A 22,946-nucleotide genomic window follows, 5' to 3' on the forward strand; every position below is an offset into this window, starting at 1 on the left:
TACATTGTACCCCTGGCCTGTGAGGATGGAAGTTCAACATGTAGCTAGCTATATGTAGTAACTAGCTGGCCTGTTGCACTGTTGTCCATGAAGTTAGGATAGCAAGAAAGCATTTTAGCCAGGGAGCCTAGGACAACAATATATAACAGCTGTACTGTATGACAGATTCATATACGTTTAAGAAACATATACACACGCAGCCTGTGAGGTTCTGTGTTATGCACTACAGTCCATTACCATATCATATGTGATTGAATACTATCTGCTGTTGGCTTGTGTGGGTGTATGTGTTATGCAACATAGCTGACTTGAGACATTGTTAACAGTTTCAGGGCCATGGGCCTTTCTCGTGATGGAAAAATACAGAATAACAAAAACGGACACATACAGAACGTAGTAGGGAACAAACGGTCTTTTGTTAGATAACAGGAGCCGAGTGTATGAGCGCATGGATATTCTACACAACTACAACGGCAGATCGCTGAAGCGCCTAGGGGGCTGGGACCAGCTCGTGCGCCAACAATCAACGATAGGCTGGGTGAGTTTAAACCACACCCAGTCTCTACTCTGTGACAGGCCGGCTCGGAAGCAGGAACTACTTCTGTCAGAGTATATTATAACATCTTTGTCAGGAACAAGTCAGTTCTCTGTTCTACCCTGCGTGGTGTTACAGCGAACCGTATATACGAAAATTGCATTTACCACTTATTGCTTAGCTAATAAAAAGTACATAGTATACAATCGGTGACTCAATGTCATATTTATCCTGATACCAGATTCGATTGAGGCAACCCTTAACAAGCCACATATTTAGCATACCTTGGACTAAATACTTGTTGGCATATTTTAGTTGTCATTGGATTAGACTAAACATAGGTGATTAGATGATGTTGAAATGTTGAATTTGAAATATTGCTGGAATAGTGGAGGCTGCGCCTATTTTATTGTTTGGTTCAAAATCAATAGTTGTTTAGTTGTCGGAAACGTTAACTTGCTTGGCCATGCTGTAGGTCATGTACCTGTTTGAATTTAGTCTGCCACTGTCTTCTTATTGTCTCGGCTATAGGCTTACAGTCTATGTCACCGCTTCAAAGCATATGAACTCACGCAAGGGATATGGAACAACATTTATCACAACACATAGGTTGTGATATGGCGTTTTTCCCCTGGCATGGCTTCCCTGGTCATTTTAACCACGAATCAATTACCACAGGCGTGTCATCATGGGTGCTTTTTAAAACTTACGAAGTGCACCTCAACGTGTGTGTAGCTGGTGTGTCATAGAAAAATGTGCGCGATTCTTTAGCTGACAGCGTACAGAGAGAACAAATCTACCACGCAGCAGGTCCAGCCGTGGCCAATTTGAGCGCGCAGAGTGGCGGGGAGTCTGGAGACTGCCCCATGGTAAGTGAGTCAGCCTCCTTAATTCCCAGCTTTTACCTCTTGGTGGTTCTCGGACTCTGCTCTGTCTATAAAACTCCCTGAGAATCGAGGGAACTCCTCCCGTAATGGCTCGACGATGCCAGCCAACGTGTAGATGGAATTTCATTAGTAAGTGACACCTTCATTTGTAAGTGACTCAGAGTGCGTGTTCCTTAAGCAGCCTAGAACTGGACCTGTTCCACAACAGTTAAATGCCACTGCGTGAATAATGGGCCGTTTCTCTCAGGCCACTGCGTGGGAGACAGACACCGAGGCCTCTCCCTGTTCATTCAGCAAGGGAGTCCAAGCAGGCGCAGCGCGAGAAGGGGGGCAACGGGAGAGGAGAGGTGTGTATCCAAGGTCATCCGGCTCACGCGCATGTCGGTGGAGCAGGGGCTGCTGACTTCTCCGCACTCGGTCCATAAAAAAAAAAACTCCTAGCCTAACCCGGGAATGGTCACTGACTGCACGAGATGCCCGTTCACGCAGGTGTATTTAAAAAAAAATCTATTTAACCTTTAACCAGGTAGGCAAGTTGAGAACAAGTTCTCATTTACAATTGCGACCTGGCCCAGAACAAGTTCTCATTTACAATTGCGACCTGGCCCAGATAAAGCAAAGCAGTTCGACACGTACAACAGAGTTACACATGGAGTAAAACAATCATACAGTCAATAATACAGTAGAAAAATAAGTCTATATACAATGTGAGCAAATGAGGTGAGAAGGGAGGTAAGGGCAAAAAAATAGGTCTAGAAGCTTGGATGTAAAGCCCCTAGATTATGCTGGGGAACAGCAAGGCTATTTTTGATCGGCATATCTATCCAAGTGCGTATCAGACGAATATAAGGAGTATTTATATTTATTTGGTTTATTTGGCTATTTGGTTATTATAAGGGACTATAATAACCAAATAGCCTACTGTTTCTGAGAAATACATTCAGCCAGCCTATAGCACCATGTGAGGTTCCAAGATACAGTTGAAGTTGGAAGTTTACATACACTTAGGTTGGAGTCATTAAAACTCGTTTTTCAACCACTCAACTAAATTCTTGTTAACAAACTATAGTTTTGGCAAGTCGGTTAGGACATTACTTTGTGCATGACACAAGCCATTTTTCCAACTGTTTACAGACAGATTATTTAATTTATAATTCACTGTATCACAATTCCATTGGGTCAGAAGTTTACATACACTAATAGGCAATGATAGGCAAATTAACATAATTTGAGTCAATTGGAGGTGTACCTGTGGAGCAATTTCCAAATGCCTGAAGGTACCACGTTCATCTGTACAAACGATAGTACGCAAGTATAAACACCATGGGACCACACAGCCATCATACCGCTCAGGAAGGAGACGTGTTCTGTCTCCTAGAGATGTACGTACTTTGGTGCAAAAGGTGCAAATCAAACCCAGAACAATAGCCAAGGACCTTGTGAAGATGCTGGAGGAAACAGTTAAACGAGTCCTATATCGACAACCTGAAAGGCCGCTCAGCAAGGAAGAAGCCACTGCTCCAAATCCGGCATAAAAAAGCCATACTACGGATTGCAACTGCACATGGGGACAAAGATTGTACTTTCTGGAGAAATATCCTCTGGTCTGATGAAACAAAAATAGAACTGTTTGGCCATAATGACCACCGTTATGTTTGAAGGAAAAAGGGGGAGGCTTGCAAACCGAAGAACACCATCCCAACCGTGAAGCACGGGGGTGGCAGCATCATGTTTGTGGGGGTGCTTTGCTGCAGGAGGAACTGGTGCACTTCACAATATAGATGGCATCATGAGGATGGAAAATTATGTGGATATATTGCAGCAACATCTCAAGACATCAGTCAGGAAGTTAAAGCTTGGTCGCATATGGGTCTTCCAAATGGACAATGATCCCAAGGATACTTCCAAAGTTGTGGCAAAATGGCTTAAGGACAGCAAAGTCGAGGTATTGGAGTGGCCATCACAAAGCCCTGACCTCAACCCTATAGAAAATTTGTGGGCAGAACTGAAAAAGCATGTGCAATCGAGGCCTACAAACCGGACTCAGTTACACCAGCTCTGTCAGGAGGAATGGGCCAAAATTCACCCAACCTATTGTGGGGAAGCTTGTGGAAGGCTACCCGAAACGTTTGACCCAAGTTGAACAATTTAAAGGCAATGCTACTAAATACTAATTGATTATATAAACTTCTGACCCACTGGGAATGTGATGAAAGAAATATAAACCTGAAATAAATCACTCTACTATTATTCTGACATTTCACATTCTTAAAATAAAGTGGTGATCCTAACTGACCTAAGACAGGGAATTTTTTACTAGGATTACATTTCAGGAATTCTGAAAAACTGAGTTTAAATGTATTTGGCTAAGGTGCATGTAAACGTCCAACTTCAAATGTGCCTGCCACCAACCACAGCAGAGTGTGGCTTCAGAACCATAGACAGCGACAAAGCGAGATCTACTGTAGCACACACAGCTTCTCTTTACCTCAATTCTCTTGGGTTCTGAATTCACAGTATGCTTCGTGACCCTCACCCTTATAAACCTGAGAGTGCTACCAAAGCAATCCAACATGAAGAGAGGAGCATCCAATACAATTAAGTTGACACCATTTGACACGTGTAAATTAACATAAGACAGGTTCTTCATCTAATGAAGGAGAGAGTGAGAGAAGTACAATGTAACAATAGTACTTGCCATTCTGTTTTGGCTTTCATATCATGTAGCTTTTCAATCATGTTAAAACTTGCCCATCACTATCACTGTTATTTATTCAGGCAGATCGCTCAAGACTGACTTCGAAATTGGTTGTCTATAGAGGTCTTGAGGACATCTGGAAACTGTTACCATCATATATGTGTACATTTTGCTAGGGTGTTGTGGACAGAGGTGTCGGATGGGCGTAATTTGATGAATCTGGTTCAGAAGGTTGCGTCAAAGATCGTACAGTGTGAAGATAGAAATACTCAAATCATGCGTGTAGTCGATGTCATGGTGACTTTGGCTAGCTAAGCTCATGCGCAAAAACAGGTCAAACGGTCAACTCGCACCGAACTGCACATGTGCAGGCCATCAAATCAAAAAGCACTCCTTTCACGAGGTTGGAATAACAGCATGTTCAACGACTTAAGACATTGGCTCGAATCTAGGTTGTGCCTTTAGACCTCGGTCTGGTCTGCTTCGCCAACGTTCCCGGAAGTCTTGCGATGTTCCGTCTTTTGGGTTTACAAACTCTGTGGTTGCGTGTTCAATCCCATTGGTGGGTTTTTAACCCTATCCCAAACCTTAACCCTTACTCTAACCATTCAGAATGGGTCCCTAAAATGAATATTTTAACCCTATCCAAAACCTTCTAAATTTGAAATTTGGAGCAACTTCTACATTTGTAGAAACGGTACGATACTGAGCAGGAGACCGACAACACAGGGTGTCAAAAAGACTTTGAAATGTTATGTTTTTGTCTGCTTTCAGAGGGTTGTGACTGCTTTCTCTCATTCATGGTACATTTGCCTGTATAGTCATCCCTCATCTCCTGCTCCATATACCCCTATATTAGTTAATATGTGAGAGGGAGAGAGCTCTGCGCCAAGCCAGTTGAGCTCTGAAACTGAAGGGTGACGCTCTGACCTCCCTGTCTGAATGAGAATCACCTGAGAGGGGGTGGGAGGCAGAGAGAGAGGAGTAGGAGCCAGGGGTGTTGCTACTCTATCTGGTCACTATAGAAAGGTAGGAAGTGAGAGTGGACAGGGAGAATGAGGGGGTTAGGAACCATTACTTATCCTGGTCCCAGATCTGTTTGTGCGCTCTCGCCAACTCCTACAGCCAGCCATTAGCCATAACTGCATCATTTGTCTGAGTGGACAACACCCTGATCCTGTGACAAAGGCCACAGAAGTTTAGTCCAGGACAGATGGGGTTAAGATAGTAATGATAGATCTGACTGACTCACTTTCATTTTCCTTGCAGGTAAAAGTTTGTTGGAGCCAGATTCCCACTTTATTCATTCTATATTTATTATTTTGCTCCATTTAGATAAATATAGAATATAAGAATAAATATTGCTTCATGAACTAATGTTTTTTTGGTTTTCTATTATGTTTATCACAGGTATTTAAAAGCATTATGGAGCCTTTCCTGGGCACTTCGCTCATTGATGGAATACAGCCTTTGAAATTACCTTTGGAAAATAGATTTATTTTTACACGATCTGAGCTTTGGAAACGTGTCTGACAGCAGCATCACATACCTGTGGCCTCAAGGCAAGGTTGGAATTGGATTACCAATTGCCTTTATGGTTCTAGGAAGAACCCCGTAAAGGGTTATTCTACTACAAGGTTAAGCCTGTAGAACCCCTTCTTTCCCTAAGAATGTAGAGAACCACAGGGGACTTTACAACTTAACTTAAGTTAATTTATTAGGTACCAACAAGATTATTAATGCTTTATTAAAGAATGGCAACTTCACGACTAAAACATCTGAATTGAATATCTCATGTTTTAAGCTTTGTCCAGATATACATGTGTCAGCAGATCTACTAGGTTGAGTTTCTCTGTGTATCCTTGAATGTGAAAGCTCCTGGCTAGGCATACATTTTAAACACCATTTTACAATATCATTTGTAATACTTTACAAAGTTTTCAAATTGCATCTGTCAGACGCAATCTAAATAATTAGTATTCGGCGATTAGAGAATCCATTTGACTGAGAAACTGATACTGAGATAGACGCACATCAGTGTAAGTGTGTATCAGGGAGATATAGCGACAGAGGACAGCTTGACAAAGACGTCGCTACTAATGCACTTAAAACAGAGTTGGCATTGAGAGACTGAGCAGATCTACAGAGTTAGGCTAATTGAGGATCGGACTATATTCACTGCATCAAAGAGAGAGTCATTAAGTATTTTTCCCCAAATGGCACGCTACTCCTTTTATAGTACACATTGGGATCTGGTCAAAAGTAGTGTAATATATATGGAACAGGGTGCCATTTGGAATGCAAAATAAAACTTGCCCTGAAAAGTATTAAAAATCCCCACATCATCCACACATTTCACCATACAGAGACAGTTACTGTATCTCACAGCCCATATCATTGGTTACGTTTTATTTCTATTTACAGTAAATTTGTTATAAATATAATACATCATTTTCATCTGAAAAGCAGTTGAGTAAATACATACATTTAAATAACAGCTTGATCACAAGGTGGAGGAGGTCCAATGAGGGAGAAGTACAGGGAACATGTTGATTTGATTGATTGATTAGTTTGTTTTGTAGAAAATGACATGTGTGCTCGTGGGGACTGACAGCACAGTAAATCCAGATGGACTACAGACAGGTGGGGCAGGCAGCATCAGGGCCTGTCAGTCAAAGGATTCGTTCATCATAGTATAGTGGTCAACCTCTGGGTCATATTCTGAAGGGTTTGTGATGTGCCGACAGTCTGGTCCATGTGGGGCAGTTCTTTCTACTTCCTCATCCAGGTTAATCCAGGAAGTAAACAATGCAATCACTACTGTGATATCTCAACAACAACCACCTGTGATTATTTTTTCAACAGTAAAAATAAAATAAAAATCTCTGGCGGCAGACAGATGCCACCGTTACCATAGGAGACAGGTCATTGTCTTTGCTTAGAATGTCTTTGTCTGTTCTGTGTCCTTCCCTTTCACGCGCCTCCACTGAGATGATAGACTCATATGCAGAGAGAGAAAATAGTTCCTTCTTCCACATGTAAAGCCATGATGTTTTGCTTTGTTGCTGGGACATAAAATAGTTAAGTCAGACCATCAAAGTGGTTACAAGCTGAACTGATGCACAATTTAATTAGAACATTCTATTTTGTTTTTACATAATTGGAAAAATGTGTCAACTTTTTAGGGCGGGGAGTAGAGTGGGTGATTTGAAACTGGGTGGAAAGATGGGATGTGGAAGATATTTCTTGCTGGGTGCTTCTCTCAACCCTGTTGTTGCCAACCAATGGGGGACTCTGGAGCCTTGCTAGTGATGATTGACAGATGGTTAATTGGCTATTGATGATGGGGCGGGACAATGTTCAGGTGCTGTTGATGATGATTATGAGTGCTGGCGTGGCCGTCTGCTGGCTGGTCTCACACATGGCTCCCTGGTCCGCCAGTTTGGCAAAGACCCGCGGCGTTCCCAGATTATAGACGCCCGCATGCAGGAAGCAGGCTCGCAGCTGCACTCGCATCACTTCTTGTGCCCCCAACTGCATTTTGAATTGTGTCTGGCCCAGCCATGTAAACGAACCATGCACCTCGAGGGACTCAGGGCTGATGGAGGGAGTAGAGGGATGGGAGAAAAGTGAGAGAGAGAGAGGGATTTACGGCAGAGGGAGAAGAAAATAGAAAGCTCATTCAAACCAGGAGGATAAATAGAATGCAGTTTATCAGTTAAAAATTTGGTCAGGGACATGAGGAACAGATGGCAGATTTAACAGTACACAGTGAGTTTGTGTTATGTTTACCTTGTAGTTTTGTGGCGTAGGTCAATGATGACATCAACTTGAGCCAGGGAGCAGTTAGACAGAGTCAAAGTGACTGGAACCATACACAGACTACAGGGGGGGGGGGGCAAAAGAGACATAAATATATTTTTTACACCATTAATCATGTCTCATGATGCAATTTTTTGGTTTGATAATTATATTGTTTAGCTAGCTGGTCATGTTACGTGTGTGTGCGCTACCTCTTCTGATTGAAGGGGTGGCTGTAGCTCTCTGGGTACTGCAGGTTGGTCTTGATGAGGTGGGAGAGTTGTTCCATAGAGGGCCGTGTCATTGGAGGTGGCAGCTCTGGTTTAAACTTCAGCAGCACCATCTCCTGAGCCTCCTACAACAGGACAGAGGAACACAAATCAGATCAGGACGCAGGAAGAGTAAACATCAACATTATTACCTCAAACACACTGCCGATACAAAGTGTATTCGGAAAGTGTTCAGACCCCTTTACTTTTTTCACATTTTGTTTTACGTTACAGCATTATTCTAAAATTCATTAAAATATTGTCCTCAATCTACACACAATACCCCATAGTGACAAAGCGAAAACAGGTTAGAAATGTGCGCAAATGTGTTAAAAACAAAAATACATTATTTACATAAAGTATTCAGACCCTTTGTTATGAGACTCGAAAATTATCTACGGTGCATCCTGTTTCCATTGATCATCCTGGATGTTTCTACAACTTGGAGTCCACCACAGTGGTAAATTCAATTGAATGGACATGATTTGGAAAGGCACACACCTGTCAATATAAGGTCCCACAGTTGACAGTGAATGTTAGAGCAAAAACCAAGCCATGAGGTCGAAGGAATTGTCTGTAGAGCGTCGAGACAGGGTTGTGTCGAGGCACAGATCCGGGGAAGGGTACCAAAAAATGTATGCAGCATTGAAAGTCGCCAAGAACACTGTGGCCTCCATTCTTAAATGGAAGAAGTCTGGAACCACCAAGGCTCCTCCTAGAGCTGGCCGCCCAGCCAAACTGAGCAATCGAGGGAGAAGGGCCTAAGTCTCCCCATGAGAAACAAGATTCTCTCGTCTGATGAAACCAATATTGAACTCTTTGACCTGAATGCCAAGCATTACGTCTGGAGGAAACCTGGCACCATTTCTATGGTGAAGCATGGTGGTGGCAACCATGCGGTGGAGATGTTTTTCAGTGGCAGGGACTGGGAGACTAGTCAGGATCGAGGGAAAGATGAACAGAGCAAAGTACAGAGAGATCCTTATTGGAAACCTGCTCCAGAGTGCTCAGGACCGCAGACTGGGGCGAAGGTTCTCCTTCCAACAGGACAACAACCCTAAGCACACAGGCAAGACAACGCAGGAGTGGCTTCAGGACAAGTTTCTGAATGTCCTTGAGTGGCCCATCCAGAGCCCGGACTTGAATCCGATCGAACATCTCTGGAGAGACCTGAAAATAGCTGTGCAGCGACACTCCCCTTCCAACTTGACATAGCTATAGAGGATCTGCAGAGAAGAATGGGAGAAACTCCTCAAATACATGTGCCAAGCTTGTATTATCATACCCAAGAAGCCTCGAGGCTGTAATAACATGTGTAGACGGTCCAGAGGTCTGAATACTTTCCGAATGCACTGTACATCTCGGAAGTCTTACTACAGAACAGAGGAATATACTTACACACCATTAGTGGCAAGAGAAAGTTTGTGTACCCTTTAGGATTTTCTGTATTTCTGCATAAATTTGACCTAAAATGTGATCAGATCTTCATTAGTCCTAACAGTTAAAGCAAACATTAAACAAATAAAAACAATTGTAGGAATTGGCATGAGTAATCGAGTACTCAAACTGATATCAAAAAATTATCCTTAACCATCTAATATTAATATATATAGAATACGGTGTGGCAACCAGTGGTAGAAAAAGTACCCAATTGTCATACTTTAAAGTAAAGGTACCTTAATAGCAAATCACCCAGTAAGTCACCCAGTAAAATACTACTTGAGTAAAACTCTAAAAAGTATTTGGTTTGAAAAATACTTAAGTATCAAAAGTAAAAGAAAGTATAAATAATTTCAAATGACTTATAATAAGCAAACCAGATAGCGCCATTATGATTTTTTATTTATTTACAGAAAGCCAGGGACACACTCCACACTATTTACAATTATAAACTGGGTGGTTCAAGCCCTGAATGCTTATTGGCTGACAGCCGTGCTAAAACAAAATACTTATTTGTACTGCTCTAATTACATTGATAAATGGTTTAAAATAGCAAAAAGGCACCTCTGGGGTTTGTGATGTGTCCAGGCACTCCGCATAAGAACAGCCCTTAGCCGTGGTATATTTGCAATATACCACACCTCCTCGGGCCTTATTGCTTAAATGAAGCACGTGTGTTTAGTGAGTCCACCAGATCAGAGGCAGTAGGGATGACCAAGGATGTTCTCTTGATAATCACGTAACAATTTTCTGGTTCTGCTAAGCATTCCAAATGTAGAGTTATTTTGGGTGTCAGGGAAAATGGAATAAAAAGTACACTATTTTCTTTAGGAATGTAGTGAAGTAAAAGTTATATATATATATAATATAAAAGTACAGATACTGCACTCTCCCACTAACGTGCTCATTCATGGTTTTGTTTGTTGATGTTTAAGAATTTCCCACTATATATCAACATTATCACCAGTAGTAAATGTAGGCTACCATTAATCATTGCCATTTCCCCATTAATCTAGAATGTTTGGTTGTGGTCATTTCTGTTTATTCAATGTATTAATACTGCATACCGTTCTCATTCTCGTAGCGTACACATTTGGAGAGCTCGCAAACGGCACAGTGATAATGAAGTTGTGGTTTATTTAATTATATTTATCAGTTAATGTAAATTGTGTGAACGCACACAGATAGACTACCTGGCCTAAGGGCCAGTATAGACAGTCGCGTTAGAGTTCCTAAATCTGCATTTTCAAAACGCAAACCATCAAGAAAAGCCATGTTATAAACCATTTCACCTGCGTTTTGTATTGAAAGTGTGTGTTTTTCCAGTTGAAATTTAGGCAATTATTACCCAGAGGAAAATTTGGAATTTACATATTGAACTCTCATTCTCCTGGCTGAGCCTGGCTGGGTGGGCATTTCGCTTTTATCTTGCATTGGCTGTTCGATCAGTCCCCTTCATGCTTGGTGTATCCAGAACGTGTAGAGTATCTGGCGAATCAAATATGGCTTGTAGAGATGACATGGGGAGCTAGCTTTCTTTGCCGTCTCTGTCCGATGTAGAGTCCAGAAGAATTTAATGGAATTTTGGAGTTGAAAGGAGATAGTTCCTCAATGCGGAAAAAAGCAAAAGCATTAAAATTGGGTGTTGGAGTTATTGCTACCGGATGGGGAGGACAACAGTCTGTTGTTGTAGGTGTAGGCTATCTGTAGGTGAAAAGCTGTTCTTATTCGAGCGATACGTTCATCCTAGGCGGCTTGTCATTTCATATTATTCATAATTCCTCTTTAGCTCTTGGAGTACCAGGAAGAAAAAGGTAGACTAGGCCTACAAGCTTGTTGTACACTTATTTGGGTCATTTTATTTACTACTTACAGCTTGCTCGCTGAATGTAAAATAGAGAAACTAAAAGAACAAGAGCCTATTCTTACGCAGATTCTGTTGCAAAACGTTTTTATTTTTTTAAACGAAGGGGGACCTACCTGAATTTGTCCAATAGAATCCGATTTTGGTCAGTCAGTCAGTGTGAGAGCAAGATGGTGTGATCAAAATACACCATGAGTACACTAATGTACTTTTCTGGATGTTGTAAATGATTGAGAATAGACCTATAACGGAACCAAATGGTTGCATAATCAGGCAGAGGCTTTATGGTACTCCCTTATATAGCACCATTCTTGTGTATTTTATTCCTTGTGTTACTATTATAATTTTGTAAAAATTGGAAAGTCTCGCAAGCAAGCATTTCACGGTAAAGTCCACAACAGTTGTATTCGGCGCATGTGACGTTTAAGCGGTTCTTGTCTTTACTGTAATCAGAGGGTTAATAACAATACATGCCAGTATTTTTATTTTCAGAAGCATTAATGTGTTCAATTCCAAATGGTTTACATTGTCAACTTACCACACAGCACTGACACACACGTACTCCATAAGCTATGTGTGTGGTTTTTTTGTGTGTTTTTTTTTACCCATGTGACGTTTTAAATACATGTAGTTCTATCCTTAGGCGGTTGTTGTCTATTAATGATCTGTCTTATGTCATGTTTTGTGTGGAACCCAGGAAGAGTAGCTGAGGATCCTAATAAATGTGATTTTAAAAAGTCTAATTTAAAAATGAACCTACATCACTGCAGCCCTAGCTAATAAGTGTGTACTCACTTTATAACAATAATATATTCCTACTTGCACTGTGTTGTTGTAGCCTATGTAGAATAACATTAGTGTCTAAAAATCTAGGCCTAATCAATAGTGGAGTTTTGCATGCCCAACTGCTGCAGAGCATAGCCTGGAAGAACGCACAGATCTGCCATTTCATCATCTGTGAGATTATTATTAATCCTTGCACTTTGACAGGTAAATATTTATTGAGCTAATGAGTGGCCTAATATTTAGCTACACAACTCTCATCCAGCTATTGCCGTGCACGATGGTGGTCTCCGTTTTGTTATGCGACCCCTACAAGTGTCACGGGACTCGTCTGAAGGTACCCCATACAATTGAATGGATGTATGGAGGTAGTGTTGTGACAACAAAATAAAGGGGTTAAAAGGTGTCCAAAAAAATACATCCTGAGCTTTCTTATTCCTTTTTATTTAATTTTAGACTGTCTTTGCCATTTATGTGTTATTCACATTGTTTTTCTATTGGCTAGAGTAGAAAGGCTAAATTCAACATTTTATCAAATAATAAAAACATTCAAATGTATACCTAAAGTGGTCCTAAAATTCGAAATCAAATAGCTAAATGATACATGGTATGACCATTTTAAAACAATTCTAGATGTTTGCGTGAAGTTAAATCTTGCATTTTACCGGATAAAAAGGAGGCGACACCGAGAACGTTTTGTTGTAGCCTCTAACTTTCTCAATGATTCATTCATGGTTTTTCTTAATCGTGCCATTTATCAGGATTCATTTAGAAGTGTTCAAAAACATCTTATCTACTCACTTTAAAACATTTTACTCACCATTCAGTTACTATTGGGCAAAACAACTCATAACATGACCAAAACAAACTGGAAATGCATCAAACAAGTTTGTAGTCACAAGCTTGATGTAGTCAATGTGTGCTGGGAATATGGGGCCAAATACTTAACTTTTGACTACTTTAATACACTTTGAGCAGATTAATCTAGAGGTTCACGTAAGAGAGTGTCAGAGTTGAAAACATTTCAATGAGAAAAATCTGGATCCGGAGCCAAATATCACCTACAGTACCAGTCAAAAGTTTGGACACACCTGCTAAATTGTTCTATATTTGTACTATTTTCTATATTGTAGAATAGTGAAGACATCAAAACAAATTCTAAATAAATCACTGACAGTGTCACCAGCAAAGCACCCCCACACCACCTCCATGCTTCACGGTGGGAACCAAACATACGGAGATCATCCGTTCACCTACTCTGTGTCTCAGACACGGCGCTTGAACCAAAAATCTCAAATTTGGACTCACTCAGACCTAACGTCCATTGCTCGTGCGTCTTTGCCCAAGCAAGTCTCTTCTTATTGGTGTCCTTTAGTAGTTTCTTTGCAGCAATTCACAGTCTCCTCTGAACAGTTGGATGTTGAGATGTGTCTGTTACTTGAACTCTGTGACAAATTTATTTGGGCTACAATTTCTGAGACTGGTAACTGTATTGAGCTTATCCTCTGCAGCAGAGGTCATCTCTGGGTCTTCCTTTCCTGTGGCGGTCCTCATGAGAGCCAGTTTCATCATAGCGCTTGATGGTTTTTGCAACTGCACTTGAAGAAACTTTCAAAGTTCTTGAAATGTTCCGGATTGACTGACCTTCATGTCTTATAGTAATGATGGACTGTTGTTTCTCTTTGCTTATTTGAGCTGTTCTTGCCATAAAATGGACTTGGTCTTTTACCAAATAGGGCTATCTGCTGTATACCACCCCTACCTTGTCACAACACCACTGATTTGTTCAAATGCATTAAGGAAAGAAATTCCAACAAATTAACTTTTAACAAGGCACACCTGTTAATTGAAATGGATTCCACGTGATTACCTTATGAAGCTGGTTGAGAGAATGCTAAGAGTGTGCAAAGCTGTCAGAGGCAAAGGGTTCTTTGAAGAATCTCAAATAGAAAATATACTTTGATTTGTTTAACACTTTTTTTGGTTACTACATGATTCCATGTGTGTTATTTCATAGTTTTTATGTCTAAAAACAAAGAAAAATCCTTGAATGAGTAGGTGTCCAAACTTTTGACTGGTTCTTTATATAAACATCCATCTGTATAGTAGGCCTATAACAGCACATCAGTAGAGTATGGAGCTGAGGTACTTTACTTAGTCTGTATGTAGTCTAAGAGCCCTCTGTCCCTCAATGCCCTCCACTGGCCACAGCTCTCACTCTCAGTAAAGCAAACCATCAGCCATCCCTCTCTCCACCTACTAAACAAGTCATCTGACCTTCCTTAGTCGTTTAAGCAGAGATGGAGGGAGCCACTGTTCATCTCTGCACCAATCACTCCTGAAGGACATTCCTCTCTCCGTAATCACTGTTAGACAGCATGACATCATCAACATACACACACACACACACACACACACTCCTTAAACACCCTGGCAAAATGCAAGATGTGTGTGAGAGATGGTAAGTGAGTATTTTCATGAACATGTATGGCAGTTAGTTGGATATACTTGACATTGCCAAGCTCATCCTTGACTACTGCTGGAGAGAGAAACATTTTGAAGAGCGCAAGCGTTAGTTGGTTCACTGTCAGCATCGAGAGCGTCACTAATAAAACATTCAACTATCTTTCCAACAATCTCAAAACTATATCATTCCAGCTGAGTACAAAGGTGGTATGAAACATAACATACTGCTTGCTATACAGGAGTGATGCATTCCATAGAACATATTTTAATTGAAGTGGATCAACTTTATTGATCCATAGAGACTAAATACAGTCACCAACATAGGACACATACAGCAAGAACAATATAAAAAGGTATACATCAGAATGATATGAAGTCAATACAAACCTATTTGAATACGTTTCTATAGACGTCATATACTGTACTTTGACTAGCCATCCATGCGCAAGTACAGTGCATTCGGAAAGTACTCAGAACCCTTGAATTTTTTCACATTTTGTTATGTTACAGCCTTATTCTAAAATGTATTATATTAATTGTTCTCATCAATTGACACACAATACCCCACAATGACAAAGTGAAAACAGGTTGAGAAATTTTTACAAATGGATAATTTTTTTTATTTTTACGAAATACCTTATTTACATAAGTATTCAGACACTGCTATGAGATTCGAAATTGAACTCCGGTGCATCCTGTTTCCATTGATCATCCTTGAGATGTTTCTCCAACTTGATTAAAGTCCACCTGTGGTAAATTCATTTGATTGGACATGATTTGGAAAGGCACACACCTGTCTATATAAGGTCCCACAGTTGACAGTACATGTCAGAGCAAAAACCAAGCCATGGAGGTTGAAGGAATTGTCGATAGAGCTCCGAGACAAGGTTGTGACGAGACTCAGATCTGGGGAAGGGAACCAAAACATTTCTGCAGCATTGAAGATCCAAGAACACTGTGGCCTCCATTCTTAAATGGAAGAAGTTTGGAACCACCAGGACTCTACCTAGAGCTGGCCAAACTGAGAAATCGGGGGAGAAGGGCCTTGGTCAGGGAGGTGACCAAGAACCCGATGGTCAAGCTGACAGAGTTCCTCTGTGGAGATGGGAGAACCTTCCAGAAGGACAACAATCTCTGAAGCACTCCAGCAATCAGGCCTTTAAGCTACAGCGGCCAAAAGGAAGCCATTCCTAGGCAAAAGGCAAATGACAGCCCGCTTGGAGTTTGGCATAAAGCACCTAAAGGACTTTCAGACCATGAGAAACATTGGTGCCCTGAATTCCAAGCATCACGTCCGGAGGAAACCGGGCACCATCCCTACGGTGAAGCATGGTAGTGGCAGCATCATGCTGTGGGGATGTTTTTAAGCAGCAGGGACTGAGAGACTAGTCAGGATTGAGAGAAAGACAAGCAGAGCAAAGTACAGGGAGATCCTTGATGAAAACCTGCTCCAGAGCACTCAGGACCTGACTGGGGTGAAGGTTCAGGACCTCTTCCAACAGGACAACAACCTTAAGCACACAGCCAAGACAACGCACAAGTGGCTTCGGGACAAATCTCTGAATGTCCTTGAGTGGCCCAGCCAGAGCACGGACTTGAACCCGATCGAACATCTCTGGAAAGACCTGATATTAGCTGTGCAGTGACGCTCCCCTTCCAACCTGACATTGCTTGAGAGGATCTGCAGAGAATAATGGAACAAACTCTCAAAATGCAGGCGTGCCAAGCTTGTAGAGTCATACCCAAGAAGACTTGAGGCTGTAAATCACTACCAAAGGTGCTTCAAAGTCCTGAGTAAAGGTTCTGAATAATTATGTAATATTTCAGTTTTTGCTAAAATATCTAAAAACCCGTTTTTGCTTTGTCTTTATGGTGCATTTTGTGTAGAAAAAAACAATTTATTCCATTTTTAGAACAAGGCTGTAACGGGACAAAATGTAGAAAAAGTCAAGGGGTCTGAACTTTCCGAATGCATTGTATATGTGTTGATACATCTGTGTACAGTATATTGCCTCCCTTACTGTATGTCTCCTATGCTGTTGAGTGGTGACCAATTGAATTTTTACCTCTGAGGATCAATAAAGTTTGTTCAATTCAAAGAAAATCTTCCACTCAGCCTTGAGATAGCAAAGCATGGGCATGCCTCTTAAACACTCATCTGTGTAGAGTAGACCCTTCCTTACTCATGTTGGCCTATAAACCCATGAGGAGCATAGGTCAGAGTAGACACTAACCCTGTAAAAACCTCTACCAGGCCTGAGTCCGACATACCAAGCTTTCCAGTGTCACCCTGGCCCCACAGCTTACAGGGTGTTTGGGAGGTGGCCAAGTAAACACTCGACGCCCTGTTGGACCTTGGCAGGGAGATATAGGGGCTTTTAGGTAGTGAATGAGAGAGAGGTAGCGTTCTCCAAGAAGTCGGATCGCTTTGTTTTGCTTGTGCTTTAGTCGCAATGCAAAGGAGTCCAGGAGTGTGTATAGTTATTCAGCTTGTGTGTACACTACACAGTTAGAACAAAATGGTGATTTGAATTTTTACATGCGTTTACCTCTTTCGGTGTCAAAGAGCAGGCCTCTTTGTCGATGGTCTGTAGGGCCACATGAAGCTGTCCCTCTAGGATAACCTGCTTGTTGTCCTCAACAACAAATGCCTGTAAACAAACAAATTAGCAACTATAATAGACCTTTCTACAACAAACATTAGCAACATCATTGGCCTAATGCCAAAAACAAAACAGCAGCAAATACCTCAAAATCTTAACATAATGAGTACATTTTACTAATGCATAATTAAACAATGGAGCACGTAAAGAAGGCTACGTCTGCACATGTGACTGTAGCTGTATAGTACCGCTGGAGCTTATGTACATTTCAGACACTCAATATGCATGTTGTTTATAAGGGCCTGTATTGAATTGAATGCATGAGTGTTGTGCAACAGATGTTCTTGTTTAGAGATGGTTAATCCCTATAGCCTGTAATGCGCACTTTACCTCTGCGCTTTCATAGTTTGCGCAACTGTTAAAGCTGCAATACTTAACTTTTTGGGCAACCTGACCAATTTCAGTTATAGATCGTTATAGATATGTCACTCTCATTCAAAGCAAGTCTAAAAAAGCGGTAGATAAGTTCAATGCGCGCTATTTTTATGCTTCCCGTTCTTAAATTTAGTTTTTGCATTTTACCTTCTGTTTTGTACACCAGTTTCAAAAAGCTGAAAATAAAATATTTTTGGTTATGGAAAATATATTTCACAGCGGTTTCAATGGTACAATGACTCTACACTATACCTGCTTGTTTTGACACAAACTGGAATTAGGCAAACTATTAGAATTTTAGCAACCAGGAAATGGCGGCGTGACTTCTGCATAGTAGTGCATCTTTAAGCCATGGTGCGAGATTCTAGATGTTTCAGTCCGTCCTCAGCCCTGCATGCGCAGTGAGATTTGACTATGGCACCAGCTTTTATTTATTTGACCTTTATTTAAACTAGGCAAGTCAGTTAAGAACAAATACGTATTTTCAATGACGGCCTAGGAACAGTGGGTTAACTGCCTTGTTCAGGGGCAGAACTACAGATTTTTACCTTGTCATCTCAGGGATTCCATCTTGCAACCTTTCGGTTACTAGTCCAATGCTCTAACCACTAGGCTACCTGCCGCCCCCTAACCACTAGGCTACCAGTATATCCTTGTATAGATGCGCAATATAAATCGGTGAGCATATCGGAATTGGACAATATTAACTAAAAATGCCAACATCGGCCCGATTTCTAGTTTAAAGGCGATGTGCAAAACCAATGTCAAAGCTGATGTGCATACGTATATAACGTAAGTAGATGACAATGACGGCACTAAAAATACAATACACTTCAAACAACTAAACAAGTTCAAGTTGAGCAGTCATTTGAAAGAGTAAGAACATTTCAGCAAGACAACTCGAAGGCGAAACCCATTAACGCCAAGATAATTTAATGCATTGCCATTGACAATCAACCGTTCTCTGTCGTGGATGATGTTGGCTTAACGACTGACATTTGGACCAGCGATGTCAGCCCCATGAGCATGCTAAGTCTGACAGCACAGTGGGTTGACGAGGATTTCGTACTGAGGAAAGCCGTATTACATGCTCAAGAATGTGCTGGTTCTCATACTCCTGCTTCCATTTCAATGGCATTTGAGAACATACCATTGAAACCTGGAAACATGAACACACTCCTAGCGCCGTTCGAACAACTGACTCGAGACATAAGATAATCAACTGCGTCTGCAGCAGACGGGATACCCTCGGTCAAGGCATTGAAACGCCTGCTCGACATAAACCGTGGGGTTAAAACTTAAAGGTACTCGGTGGCATTCTCTCTGAGCCTCTTTACCCTTTACCGTGTGTGTTAACTATTTAACAGTACCAGAATGCTTAAAAGGCTGGTATCAGAATCGTTCTTTTTTGGGGGTCGCAAGGAAAATAGCAGATATCGGTATCGGCCAATACTTTCATATCAGGGCATCTCTAATGCTATGCGATTATTTCCTGAGTAGATATTCCTACTGCATAGCTTACAACAATATATACTGGTTCTTACCTTTCAGAACCACAAGTCCATTCCTAATTGTAACATGAAGCTCACTTCTAGCCTGTGTGTTCTAATGTGTGGTGCTGACCATGAGCCAATTAAACTCTGTATATGGACACGTCTGCCTTGTTCTTGCCGGGCAGAATCTAAATACAAAAACATATGGACACCCCTTCAAATGAGTGGATTCAGCTATTTCAGCCACACCTGTTGCACACAACCATGGAATCTCCATAGACAAACATTGGCAGTAGAATGGCCTTAAGAACTGTGACTTTCAAAGTGGCACAATCATAAGACGCCACCTTTCCAACAAGTCAGTTCGTCAAATTTTTGCCCTGCTAGAGCTTCCCTGGTCAACTGTAAGTGCTGTTATTGTGAAGTTGAAATATCTAGGAGAAGCAACGGCTCAGCCACAAAGTCGAAGGCCAAACAAGCTCATAGAACAGGAGCGGCAAGTGATGAAGCGCGGTTGCAACACTCACTACAGAGTTCCAAACTTCCTCTGGAAGCAACGTCAGCACAATAACTGTTCATCGGGAGCTTCATGAAATGGGTTTTCATGTCTGAGCAGCCGCACGCACACAAGACTAAGATCGCCATGCGCAATGCCAAGAGTCGGCTGGAGTGGTCTAAAACTCGCCTCCATTGGACACTGCAGTTTGTGCCCATTGGCGACACTGTTGCCGGTAATGTCTGGTGAGGACCTGCCTTTACAACAGGCCTACAAGCACTCAGTCCAGCCTCTCTCAGCCTATTGCGGACAGTCTGAGCACTGACGGAGGGATTGTGCATTCCTGGTGTAACTCAGGCAGTTGTTGCCAGCCTGTACCTGTCCCGCAGGTGTGATGTTCGGATGTACCGATCCTGTGCAGGTGTTGTTACAGGTGGTCTGCCACTGCGAGGACAATCAGCTGTCCGTTCTGTCTCCCTGTAGCGCTGTCTTAGGCGTATCACAGTGCGGACATTGCAATCTATTGCCCTGGCCACATCTGCAGTCCTCATGCCTCCTTGCAGCATGCCTAAGGCGCGTTCGCGCAGACGAGCAGGGACCCTGGGCATCTTTCTTTTGGTGTTTTTCAGAGTCAGTACAAAGGCCTCTTTCGTGTCCTACGTTCTCATAACTGTGACCTTAATTGCCTGCCGTCTATAAGCTGTTAGTGTCTTAACAATGTTCCACAGGTGCATGTTCATTAATTGTTTATGGTTCATTGAACAAGCATGGGAAACAGTGTTTAAACCCTTTACAATGAAGATCTGTGAAGTTATTTGGATTTTTAAAAATGATCTTTGAAAGACAGGGTCCTGAGTTTAGTAATGATAAGAGTCCCTTTAATTCTGTGGTTTTACCTTCCAGAGGATGATGATGTCGAGGTCCACCTCATTACACTTCCTGACCACGCCCGCTATATCCTTGTCCCCGCCCCCATGCCCCACCCCCTGACTCCTGGAATGTCTCCCCTGTGTCTCCATGGCAACGGGAGGTCTCAGAGACTCCAAGGGCTGACACCTCCGGAAGAAGAAATCTGCACATGGAGTGGTGGAGGTGATGATCTGAAGAGAGGAGACACCAGACTTAGAGAAGGGAAAGGCTGATTGTTTTTTTTCCTCTTTTATAAGGCATTCACAGCATTAACAGCATTAACTCGACAGCCTTGACAGTCACAGATAACAATGTGTTTCCTCTACATACCAGTTCATTCCCAAGGCTCAGGTCTGCAAATGTGTATTTCTCTGCTGCCTTCAAGGTAACTGAAAAACACAAGTTAAAAACAGGCAGAGAGAGAAAAGAGATTCTCCATATTGACTGATATTGCTGGTAGTGTATGTGTGTGATGCGTGCATATCATGTTACCTTGCAGGGGTTTGCATCGTGTTGCTCTGAAGCACAGCTTTCCTCTCTCTCTGCTGGTGAGTTTGCAGTCTGGAATGACAACAAGAGGATGAAAGGAAAGACCTTCTCCCTCTGAACTATAACAAACACTCTTGAACAGCATTCTTACAGTAACTCAGAAAGCCTCTAAGAACAACTATCAATGCACCTCCCCCACAGCAAAACCTTCCCTCCAGATCAAAACTCCAAACCTACAACCTAATTTTGGACAAAAGTACCTGGAAGGATTAATACTACCAAGGACACCATCCAACCTGGAACTGAGACAGACCAGATACAACTTCAATTAGCACTGAGGTGTGAAGTGAGAGGTGTCGAAGCATGAGCCCAACAAATGGCAGGCTACCCCACCCAAATCCAGGGGCATGGAAGCCCCCTCCTGCTGTTCAGAGACCATCTGCTGGCATTTTTTTAAATACAAGAAATCTACCCCCAGAAATAAAAGCTTTTCCCAAGTGGGTGTGGCACCTACTCAATTTGCCTGCTGCACTGCTGCTTGGATTCCACCTGGTGATCTGTTCAAAGTCTGCCCTGGTTGTTGCCCCATCTGGTACAGGTACCCCCACCACACTCCCCTCTCTCCCGAGCTTTTGCTCACCACAGGCACTGTCAGGGCGAGTAACTCTGAACTTACAAGGGCTAGCCCCGAATCGTTATATTTGTTTTCTTGTGCATTTAGCTATTTGCCTCCTGCATGCTTTGTTGACTACGAACTTTCTTTACCCAACCATGTTTGTTCCCACACTCGGGACTCTGACTCTCTATTGGTTATACAGACTTTTGGCCTCCCATCCTATTCTAACCACCTCTCGCCGGCATTGTATTCATGTTAACTGATGAAATTGCTGTATAATATGATCTTGTTGCCATCTAATGCACATTCAAATGTCATAAATCAACACCGCAGAGCTCTCCCTGTCCTCTGCCATGCCTTGATTGTTTTACTATTGATGATATCTAGAAATGTGCACGTCTGCTTCACTGATTTCTGCTCTCGTAAAAGCCTGGGTTTTCTGCACGTTAACACTAGAAGCTTATTACCAACATAAGGGACGCGAGTGGCATTTCCCATATGATCGATGAGGATCTCCATATTGCAAATGTACGGTCCCTTAACCTCTTACGTCGACCCCCTACTTTTTCGAACATTCTGTTAAAAATCGCGCAACATTTCGGCGTCCTGCTACTCATGCCAGGAATATAGTATATGCATATGATTAGTATGTGTGGATAGAAAACTCTAACGTTTCTAAAACTGGTTAAATCACGGCTGTGACTATAACAGAGCGTGTGTTTCATCGAAAAGCGCAAGAAAATCTGGTCACTGAAAACTGAAAAAAGTATCAATGCGCCACTTGCATGTATTGTTGAATGGAAACTAAATTAAATGGGGCCGAGATTGCAATTCCTACAGCTTCCACACGATGTCGCCAGTCTCGTCATTTGCGGTGCCTTTGTTTCTTGGTCAAACGTACTAGAGAGATCACTTTCCATCCGGTCTCCGACAGGAAGGTTTGGAAGAGAGATTTTGGAAGATGATTTGAAATCGTGGAGCTATTGAATACACATCGCCCCGTGATCAATTTGATAGATTATTAACGTTTACTGATACCTAAAGTTGGATTACAAAAGTATTTCGAAGTGTTTTGTGAAAGTTTATCGTCAACTTTTTTAATAAAAAAAAATGACGTAGCGTTTTCAAACTTTTTTTTCTGAATCACACAGTTTCCATAGAT

General features: G+C 41.9%; 1 protein-coding gene across 2 annotated transcripts in view; it reads right to left on the bottom strand.

Annotated features, from left to right (window-relative positions):
• Positions 1–5,819: 5,819 nt before the first annotated feature.
• LOC109898086 (trafficking protein particle complex subunit 8) overlaps positions 5,820–22,946 on the bottom strand; it is an 82,327-nt gene continuing 65,200 nt past the window's right edge. For both annotated transcript variants that reach the window (XM_020492869.2, XM_020492868.2), the window contains 7 exons: positions 21,172–21,240; positions 21,010–21,068; positions 20,667–20,870; positions 17,293–17,394; positions 8,134–8,276; positions 7,913–8,002; positions 5,820–7,718 (listed from right to left, as the gene is read on the bottom strand). In XM_020492869.2, coding sequence (XP_020348458.1) covers positions 7,481–7,718; positions 7,913–8,002; positions 8,134–8,276; positions 17,293–17,394; positions 20,667–20,870; positions 21,010–21,068; positions 21,172–21,240 — 905 coding nt within the window. In that variant the 3' untranslated portion in view covers positions 5,820–7,480. The remainder of the gene's footprint in view (positions 7,719–7,912; positions 8,003–8,133; positions 8,277–17,292; positions 17,395–20,666; positions 20,871–21,009; positions 21,069–21,171; positions 21,241–22,946) is intronic.

This window comes from Oncorhynchus kisutch, linkage group LG10 (genome assembly GCF_002021735.2).
Source record: "Oncorhynchus kisutch isolate 150728-3 linkage group LG10, Okis_V2, whole genome shotgun sequence".
Lineage (NCBI taxonomy): Eukaryota > Metazoa > Chordata > Actinopteri > Salmoniformes > Salmonidae > Oncorhynchus > Oncorhynchus kisutch.